This window comes from Astatotilapia calliptera, chromosome 6 (assembly GCF_900246225.1).
Source record: "Astatotilapia calliptera chromosome 6, fAstCal1.2, whole genome shotgun sequence".
NCBI lineage: Eukaryota > Metazoa > Chordata > Actinopteri > Cichliformes > Cichlidae > Astatotilapia > Astatotilapia calliptera.
The window spans coordinates 32,934,382-32,944,750 of NC_039307.1; the positions used below are offsets into that span (position 1 = coordinate 32,934,382).

At 41.2% G+C, this 10,369-nt stretch overlaps 2 protein-coding genes across 2 annotated transcripts; one reads left to right on the forward strand and one right to left on the reverse strand.

Moving 5' to 3' along the window:
- Positions 1–3,312: 3,312 nt before the first annotated feature.
- LOC113023341 (G-protein coupled receptor 4) lies at positions 3,313–5,051 on the forward strand. The gene is made up of 3 exons (XM_026169357.1): positions 3,313–3,402; positions 3,772–4,167; positions 4,374–5,051. Exons 1-3 carry the CDS (start codon positions 3,313–3,315, stop codon positions 4,902–4,904), a joined length of 1,017 nt encoding a protein of 338 aa, XP_026025142.1. The 3' UTR covers positions 4,905–5,051.
- Positions 5,052–6,577: 1,526 nt separating this feature from the next.
- Positions 6,578–8,926, reverse strand: LOC113023342 (uncharacterized). The gene is made up of 3 exons (XM_026169358.1): positions 8,617–8,926; positions 7,907–8,171; positions 6,578–7,750 (listed from the first exon to the last, which is right to left on the reverse strand). Exons 1-3 carry the CDS (start codon positions 8,661–8,663, stop codon positions 7,079–7,081), a joined length of 984 nt encoding a protein of 327 aa, XP_026025143.1. The 5' UTR covers positions 8,664–8,926; the 3' UTR covers positions 6,578–7,078.
- Positions 8,927–10,369: the final 1,443 nt, after the last annotated feature.

A 10,369-nucleotide genomic window follows, 5' to 3' on the forward strand; every position in this document is an offset into this window, starting at 1 on the left:
ATGTTGTTAAATGTGTTTAACATGTTCACTTACAGTTTTCACTTTAATCCTTAAATAGCTTGATTTTGCATAACTAAACATTCCAACATGTGTCTAATAGACTCACATTTGCTGAAGCATTGTTTAAAAATGTAAGTATTGATGGGAGCCTAGAGCCTACACCTCAGAGTGTATCATTCCTCTTATTTGAACAGTGTTAAGGTTTAGGTAGATCAATCAGGTTCATTTTCTCTATCCTCAAATGTTAAATTGATCGATTGATTGACAATAAAAAACGTTTGTTTTCTATTTGGATTTTAGAAATCTCGTCTCACACGGAGCCCTAAAGTGTTCTGCAGAGTATATGACTACATTTTTGTCTGTAAGCCAAATTTGGATATTTGAGTTCTAAAATAAAACAATGCAATATGTCTTTGTTGTACTTGTTGTACATCCAGTGACGCTCATCGTGGTTATTGACAAATTTACTTCCTGTTCCTGAGTCAAAGACATGAGAGAGAAAAATGTCAGGTTTGCATTCAAGCATTTAAAGGCATAAAGCAGCTACCAGTAGATTTTTATTAAACTGCAGAAAATACCAACAACTTAGTATTATGGTTAAAAATGAATTTTTAGATATTGCTGATCACTGTGCAGGTTGCAGCTCAGCTTTTCCATCACGTTATCAGCCGCTCTGCACTCTTGCATCAGTTTTAGTCTCAGCTGATTTTGGGCAGCTGCTTCGTCCGGATGAGAAAAGTCAGAGGCTGAACAAAGCTGCTCATGGAGAGAATCCAGTAGGCCACACAGGTGACAACTGAATAGGGCTTGAAAGAAGTGGGACCAAGCTGCCTCAGCAGGTATTCTCCAATGGGGGGGAGGTAGTGGACGTTGATTATGACCAGCGCAGACAGCACTATTTTGAATGCTCGCTTTTTAACTGGGTGGACCTCTTTTCTGCTGGGCCCTGACTGGCGGAGAGACTTTAGAATCAGGGTGCTGCAGGTTGTTACGACCACAGTGGAAAAGCTTATGATTGCTAGTATCACATTCCACTTATACCCTGCAGAGACTTTGACCAGAAGGCAGCAAGCAGCAGTGATGGCACTCCCCATCAAGCATAACGACAGCCGCAGTTTGGGATCCTTGAGCCGCAGAAAGAACAGAGGATGGCAGACTGCTACGTAGCTGTCCAAACTCAAAAAGCAAAGAAAAAGCGGTCCCCCTCCCTGGTTTAAACCCCACGCCAGGAAGCTAGTGGCCTCCATTGACTGATTAAACCAAAGATTAATGCATTCACCCACGACTGTGATACAGAACAGCATATCGATTACTGCCAGGTTCAGTGTGAAGATCTCTGAGGTAGAGCAAATACCAGGTTTGCGCAACAGGAGGTAAATGACCCAAGCATTAGTTGGTAGTCCTAGTGGTGGCACAGTCACTACTGTGGGCAAGAAGTACCACAAAAATATTTCAGTCGCTGCCGTGGAGTTTCCCATGTGTCTGCGTTGAGCTCTGTCAAAAACAGAAGATATTTTACAAATTGAAATTTCAACGAAATACTAAAAATAACTAAAACACAACACTGATACATTATTACCTTACAAAGTCTTAACAGCGTGAAATACACTGGGCACTTGCTTCAATTCCAAAAAACAAATCTTTCTACTCTAGACAGATAATTACTTCGACTCATCTAAACAAACACTGCTTCTTTATTTTGCATGTCACATCTTATGCCAGGTGCTGTTTTGCACACAGAAATGATGCAAATTCACTCTATCTGTCACGTATTTACCAGCTCTATTGTTATCATAGTTCTGTTTTCAGCTTCTCATTTGTTTAGGTGATGTGGTCTCCTGTGAGCTGAACAACAACAGTTTGATTTAACCCACCGTTTGCTGAAATCTATTAACAAATAATCCTGATTAATTAGTAGAATCTAGACTTTTAACAGTCTTATACAGAACTGTGCAAAGTGTTGTTTATATTGTGCTATGAAAATATGATATTGGTGCAGTAATTTATAGATATATGTGCAAAGAACTGCAACAAGCAGTATGTAAGAAAAAAATAGAATTTGTACAATTATAACAACCTTGTCAATATTTGGTATGAATGAACTCACATAAACTAAAACTACTAGTTTTGGACTGTGTGCAAACATTCTTAAAATACCATTTTTCACATGGTGAGGGAAATTTTTCACACTCATAGATAGATAGATCGATCGATCCTTTGTGGCCTCCCAGCCTCCCTATTGGTGTGATCTCTTTTGGTCAATCACTACTGGGAGAGGTAGCAGTGGTCTTGAGTGGATTGTACACTGACTGTCAGACTGTAGATGTTGAGGGCCAGCCTCTTCAGAGACGGTTCTGTTAACCTTATTTTACACTGGCGAGCATCAGTAACTGTCTTTCCGATACTGAACATTCACTTCTATTCACACTAGTGTTTCAACATAACAGTCAGATATGACGTTAGCTTCTCTGTCATTAGGAGTCGAAGGATAATGTGCAAAAAATGTGTCAACTGTACAGTTTGTACAGAGGTTGTCTAATAATTTTATGTTGGTATTACATAAAGGTAAACGATTCGCATATATGTCATATATTAGTCGAATATGTAAACATTAACAAACATATAGGATAATTAGTATAAACGAGTGTTTTTCATGGCTTTGCAGGCTCATATTCCCTAACAGCGTTACCCTTTTTAAACTTCGTACAGGCAGTTCAGTAACACCTTGCATTAGATTTCTCATTGATGCTTACCTTGCATCACCTGTTTACAGTGTACAGTTGCATCAGTGAGATGAATATTTCACTGCAGTTTTACTGTAGGTAAATTACCCATAGGAACAGACCTGGGATCAGCTTGACTTATACACCCTATGAGTCATAAATGAAAACTATGAAAGCACAAACCTAGAGAGGCAGCTTGGTGCAACTATAAGACCAATGCCTTTATAATAATGCAACAGCTGAGAATATGTTATGCAGCTACACAACTTACATATATCATGTTCACAGTACAAAATAAGGTAAGTTGTTCAACAACTACAGACCCCTGATGGCACTGCATCTAGCCTGTATTTCATTTATGTTTTATCTCTGAAGCCCATATAAGTACTTTTTAATGGACACAATAACATTTCAATCTAGCTCAGCCAAAACAGGCTGTATGTACGCTACATATCTGAGTTATCCAATCGCTGAAGCTGTCTCTGCATCACTGGCCAATCACAGCTTGACATGACATGATTTTGAAAAGACGTCGTAGATGTTCGTCCAGATTGGCCAAACACAAAAGTGACGTTAGTCCTTGTAGAGCATGTTTATAAGTGAACTGCTGGTAATTATGGGAACATCCTGCAGTAAGTGGCGAAGACCAGGACCACAAGAAAAATCAAAACCTTTTAAGGTAAGATATCTTTGTGTATGTTTCATCTTTAGATTTAGGCCATAAGCAATGACATTGGGCCACTGTGTGGAATCAAATAGCAATAAGTTCCTCCATGGCTCTATTGTTTGGGTGCTAAATGTAAAATTAAAGTGTACAGCAAATGAAAAGTTTCAAGCATCAGAGTTTTTAATCAGGTTATGAAGGGCATTAGAAAGACTAATAGTTCTTGAAACAACACAATTCTCTGGTGCAAAAACATTTTGAAAAAGCAGATCTGTGGAATGGGCATGCCCTTCCATCTATTTTTTTGTTGGCTGCTGGTTTTCAGCCTGTTTTCTTTAAATACTGAACAGTAAAACCTAATTGGTCTTTCTAACAACCTTCCAGCTCCTTTGTTCTGCAATGTCCAACAACACTCTGAACACTGCCTACAATCATTCTGCAAACTCTACCAACCCCAGTGCGGTCCACATTCGTCCGCTATGGTACGAGTTCCCAATATGCGCCGTGGCCCCTTATGGCTACATTTTCTACTATGGAGTCAAGATGTTCAACCTGGCAGTAGGGACTCCGTGTAACATCTTGGTCATCTGGCAGATCATAACCAAGAAAAGCGACGCTTTCACATCTGACACCTTTATCCTCAATCTGGCCATACTGGACGCCTACTTCTGCCTCATGACGCCCGTCGACCTTGTCAATGGGTTATTGCTGAATGACAACGGCATCTGGTACTTTAAGCGATTGGCATATGGAATCAAAGACTTAGCGCCACTCTTTCTGGTGAGTTTTTCATTTGTTGCACTAGTGTATCAGATGTTTTCAAATAGTCTGATGTGCGAAGAAATCAGACCACTGGAGTGTTTTTTGTTTTGTTTTGTTGCTCTCCCAGTTCAATAAAAAGCTAAAGCTATAAAATTATTATTATCAATTTCGTTATTTTTCAAAGCACCATGAAACACAGTCTTTCTTCTTGTCTAACAACCCAGGTGTGTATTTGTCTGGACCGCTACATGGCTGTGGTCCAACCCGTGCTCTTCGCTGGCATCCGTGACAACAAAATCCGAATCGGGATTTCTGTGGTGGTGTGGGGCCTCATATTGGCTTACGCCCTGGTGAAGTGCATCCTGGGACGCATGCCTGTCGATGGTGTCTTCAGTGGCATCATCCTTTTTGCGTTTGCATTGATGATCTTTTGTAACATCTCCATCATCTGGGCCCTTCGGCACTCTGTGACGGGAAAAGAGGTGATGCACCCGGTGAAGAAGAGGGCCTTCAAGATGGTGCTGATTAACCTGGCCATCATCGTGGTCAACTACTTGCCACCCGTGGCGCTCATGCCCTTTGCGTCATACTACACGGCTGTGGCGTTTCAATGTCAGATCCGCGTCAGTGTGTACTCCATCATGGATCTGAGCTGCAGCATTGAGCCTCTGCTCTACATCACAAAGATGGAGCGTGTGGAAGGCACATGCTGTGGAAAGAGTGTCTGTGAGAAGCCGCTCGATGTCACCACATAACTGAACCTCTAGTCATAAATCCATCACAAAAGTTTTTCAGAGAAGACCGTGCATGCACTGTTATACTTTTATTTGAAGAATTTTGTCCTGTGTGATCCGGAGAGCCGGTAAGAGAACAACGTCAAAGCTCTTGAGCTGGTGGACAAACCTAGCTTTAGTTGAAATGTAACCTAATTATCTTTTTCACTAGCTGTTATGTGGTTGTAATTCTTACTCCATGCATATGATAATTAGTAAATAGTTGCTAAATAGTTGCAATATCCAGAAGAAATACATAATCGATTTTTAACAAACCACAATTTAGTAATTCCTTGAGTTAAGAGCAACTTTTTGAAAAACTGGAATAAGTTGCCTTATGCAATTAGAGAATGGGCTTTAAAAAATATGAAAAGAAGTGATTTTTAAATTTTAAAGTCACTTAAAAGCCTATTTAGGCAGCTTTTAGCGGTGGTATCATCTGAATTTCAGGAGCGGGACCACTCCTCCTTCACGCCCCCTCTGGCCTGAGGCTATAAACCCCCCCTTCTCCAATACCTGCTGTTCTCATTTTCATATTGTGATATTTATATGCTCATATTTTCACAATTGTAAAACCTTACTGTGGATGTAAGAGCCAAATTATGTAGATATTTTGCATCCACTTTATTGTGTAATGTTTTATTTGATTGTATTTGATGGTTGGACCCCAGGAAGACTAGCAACCACTGTTGTGGAAGCTAATGGGGTTTACTTATAAACAAATAAACAGCATCCACCACAACCAGTTGTTTCTTATTCACACTTGTAGTTTGTGTTCTCATCTACTTATCCTCTGAAGGTTTATCGTAGTTATTGTTTGGAAACGATTGTGTTCTTTCATAAATCCTCATTTGCATTCAGTAGCAGAAGGCTAGTGTTTCAGGGGTTATATCGGCTAATGGGATAACAATTCAGCTATCCCAGGACTAGCTTATGAGCACCAAGGTAAGTGGAATTAAGAGGACCTACAGGTCTTTTATTATCATCACTTAGATTAGGCTTTGCCTCTAATGGAACTGTTGACATTTTAGTTTTATGTAGTTAAGCTGTCTTTGTGTCAGGAATTTAAATTCAGGCTAAATTCTGCTCCTCACATACAAGGACTTGAATCATCAGGCCCCATGTACGTCATAGTACCATATCCCCCCAATAGAGCACTTCACTCTTAGACTTCGTTCCAAAGGCGATAGAGGCTTCATCTAGCAGGCATCTCTCCAGTGGAACCAACTCCTAGCCTGGATTCAGGAGACACAGCCTCTCTACATTTAAGATCAGACTTTAAAACATACAGTTAGGGCTGTCTTGTCTCCATCTGCTCTCTACCCTTTCCCCTCACCCCCAGCTGCTCGAAGCTTATGGCTGCCCCTCCCTAAACCTGGTTATACTGGAGGTGTCTTTTCTGATAAAAAGGGAGTTTTTCCTTCCTACAGTTGCCAGGTGCACATAGAAGCGATCGTTAAAGAAGTAAAAGAAGCTGTTGGCTAGTGAGCACACCAGACGAGTAAATAAATTACTTTGAACCATGGAGATTACTCCTTGAAGACTTTAGCTAGCTCTCTGCTTTTTCCCCATTGCAACCAGCAGCAGAAACCCTCCTCATTAACTCTTGAACATCTTTTGGACCATTATAATGACAGCCAGGGGCACTGCCTGTATTACAGAGCACCGATTAAGCACTTTATTAATTAATTTATTAATTAAGTCTTACAACAGAATCACACAGAGGGACCAATTAGTAGATGTGTAATGAGCGAGCACACAGATTATGCAAGCAAACGAACTAAACACATAACAATCGAATTATTCAGGAACATAAATAGCACAGTGTAATGATGCTATGACATAACTGAGCTTTTTGCTCTGTATTTCTGAGGTAAACTGTACATGTTTACTGGTTTTTGGCAGAGTACAAGTGTGCAATGACACTGATGTTTTAATCTTAACATTGTTGGATTTTAAAGAACGTATTTAATACGTGATTTAGAGTAATTTGTAAACTTTAATCAGATATTTGATGTCTGAATCAAATGTTTGTCTTGCAAAAAATGAACAGAGTCACTTAGAAGTACTTAGATAACCAGCTCGGGTGTAGTGATTGTGCAAAGAGAATGGTGATTATTTGGTAAAAACAGTATCAGAGTCAGAATCAAAGAGCATTACATTTGACTGATTTTAGTGTGCATTATCTTCAGACTCTCTAAGCTGGCTTCAGGCCCGTCTTCTGATGTCACATATCCCGGGTAAGTGGGGTAAAACTGGGGAGACGGTGGTTTATCTGGTTTATTTTCACCCGCCAACAATGGCAGCAGGAATAGTGGTATCAGCTTGGCATGAGCGTAGTCGATCTCAAAACCCTCAAAAATAAGCCCCACCCCCCAAGCGCCCAACCCATCCTCCAGGAGCCACGACACCTTCTTGGCGGCCAGCACCAGTCTCTCGTAATCTTCTTTTTCCAGTCTGAATATATCAGAGGTCAAAGGTCGGCGTGGGACTAACACAGTGAATCCAGGAGAGTTGGGGAATGGAGTGAGAAAAGCCACATGACCTTTGTCCTCCCACACGCGCCACTGCTGCTCCTCACCACGAACAATACGTGAGAACAGCGAAGGGTGAGCCGGATCGTCCCCGAGGAAGGTCAGATCAGGGGGGGCATCAGGCAGTGGCAGTTTGGCTCGAATCCTGGTCTGGATTTCAGTCAGGCTGGAGTCACTCCATCGTGGGGCAGTCCTGGAAGTGCAGTATCCCGGGTCATGGGCGTTGTGCTCTTCTTCCCCAGCCAGATGAGGGCGCCACTCTGCGTCCAGACCACACAGGGGGAGGATACGGATCTGTAGTGAAGACACGTGTGTTTGCTAACTTAAATTTACACAGAGGGAGCTGTCTACATGCGTTTACACGTGCTGTTAAAATGCATCAACAGCCTTTCAGATTGCTACTGGTTACACTTTACAGTGAACAGGTCCACCCAGTGTTCAGGCCCTCACCTGAGCAGGTCTATCTCTGTGGGGTCTGCTGACCAGCGCACACCTCCGAACTCCCAGCCTGTCACAAAGCAGCTCTGCCACAGCTCTCGCCCCAAGCAGCCAGGACAAGTACTCTGGCTCCCCCAGGTGGAAAATGCTGCCTCCTTGGGTCCCGGGGGTGCTGCTCTCCAGGATGACAGAGCCCGGGGTCCAGGGCCGAGGGTGAAGGTAGGCTACCAGCCCATCTGACTCCCAGATGACGTGACGCTGAAGAGCGGACGACATGCTGAGGAAAGGGAAGGAGAGAAATATGAATCAGCTCTTAGCTCTTCCCAATAGTCTAAGATGAATTTAGTGAAAACTGCTGTTTCTGACTACGCTACACATCTGACTCAGGCGCACGTGACCTTTGTGAAATTTAGTCACTAAATTAAAACGCATGATTTTAATGGAGTCATCCTTTTAATAGCTTATGTTTAACTCTGTATCAGACAGCTGCATGCCATTTCTAAAATAAATAAACAAACAAACAAAAACCCGCTAAATTATTTCGTTAATGCAAATAAACGTTGTGCCGATAGAAACCTTTGACTCAATTAAACACGTATGAATGTTGTCACTTGTGCTGAGATAAAAACATGTTCCTGGAATAAAACAACAGCTTTCAGAACAGAGTTTGGATTAACAGTCTGCCATTAACATGAATGTGTGCGTAACTTGAATCAACATACCTTCTAATAATACGCCTTGTGAATAAAGTTGTAGTAAAGAAGGGCATGCGGACAACACCGACCTGCCTTCTTCTTCTTCTCCTCTAAGCTGGTTGTCAAAGTTCATGTAATAAGCACAAACAGCGACGAAAGCAGCGGCAGCACTTAGCCACATCAGTCAGACGTGCCGACGATATGAAACTGGGACACTTGAAACCAACTTTTACACAATAAAGAAAAACACAAGAACTAGAACTCATCCATTTTCAGCTCATGCCTCAAACTTCCGCTCAGGTGACAGGAGCCAGGAGCGGCTTCTTCTTCTTTCACTTCTCTTAGCAGTTTCCAACAAATCGGCACATTACCGCCACCCCCTGGAGACAGTTTGCAACAGCCCGTCTATCTGTGACACCTGCTTCCTGACTCTTTCTGTAGTGCAGAGAGCACTTTTGTATGATGTCATTAAGATCCACATATACATATCTATATTTATCTTTTTTTCTTTGCTTTCTTTCAGCCCCATATTTCTAACAACGTAATATAATCAATGAATAAAGGGGTTAGATTATTATATGAAAAATAAATAAAGCCCTAAAGTGAATAAGCAATGTCCCAGCGCTGAAGTGCTGGACATTCTGTCTGTCATTTGTCCAGTTCAGGGATGATACAGACACTGGCACCTATACTCAATTAGATCAACCAGTTAACCTAAGAGGCATGACTGCAGGAGGAAGCCACACAGACAGCATGCAAACACAGGTGTAAGGACCTTCTTAATATGAGGTGACATCACTAATGACCACACCACTGTGCTATCTGAGAGAAATCAGTATTTCAGTATTATCAGTAATTAATATGTTTATGCGTAATTGAAGTGCATTTTCAGCATTTATTAAATAAAAAGTTGAAAAGTAAAAATGCTTTATCTGAGTTCAGCATCAATGCTAAAAGTGTGACTGAGACAAAAGTGCTTGCAATAGTAAATGTGCAGCTTTGGCGAGAATGCTGCAGATCACACTTTGGGGTTCATTTTTAGCCTGCAGTCTAGCAGTTTCACATCTCTGTCGGCCTCAGAGCTTTAACAGCAGCACTGCGTATTTTAATTAATGTTGGTTAATAATAATAAAAAAAGCATGTATATGTTCTGATGCATCTTGTATGTAAAAATGAACAGAAAACTCTTTGCAGTGTTCTGGAACTTGCAAACAGGGCTTGTTTGAGATGATTGAAGAATTCCACAAACATAAATTATACAAGGGAGAAAATGTATGTAAATTGATGTAAAACAAATCAACTGTACTTGAGCTGAGAACATTTGAACTAGGGGTGTGTTTTTATAATCGATTTATCGATTAAAATCGATTCTGGCTTGGGTAACGTAAAATCGATTCATTAAAATCCTGAATCGATTTTTTAATATAAATGTATTTTGCCCAAAATGCCAGAATCTCAGGTTAAACCTCACAAAATTTCAACAACCACCAAACAGCTAAGAGAGTAAATGAGAGCAGGAACACGGATTCTGCACAAAGACAAAACCCGCGGATCAGAATCAGTTAGATGTCGCCTTTCTCACAGTCGGGGCTGAAAGCCGACAGCTCGCTGATTCTGATCTGTTGTCGCTTTGTGTTCCCTTTATGCGCGGATTCTAAAGCTGTTAGTTTGATGTCTCTCCAAACAATATTGACCGAACCAGCAGCAAAAGAAGATCCAAACTACGCTTCACATAAACATCGTCATGTATTCACTCTTACTTTTACTGTTTTGCTTCCAC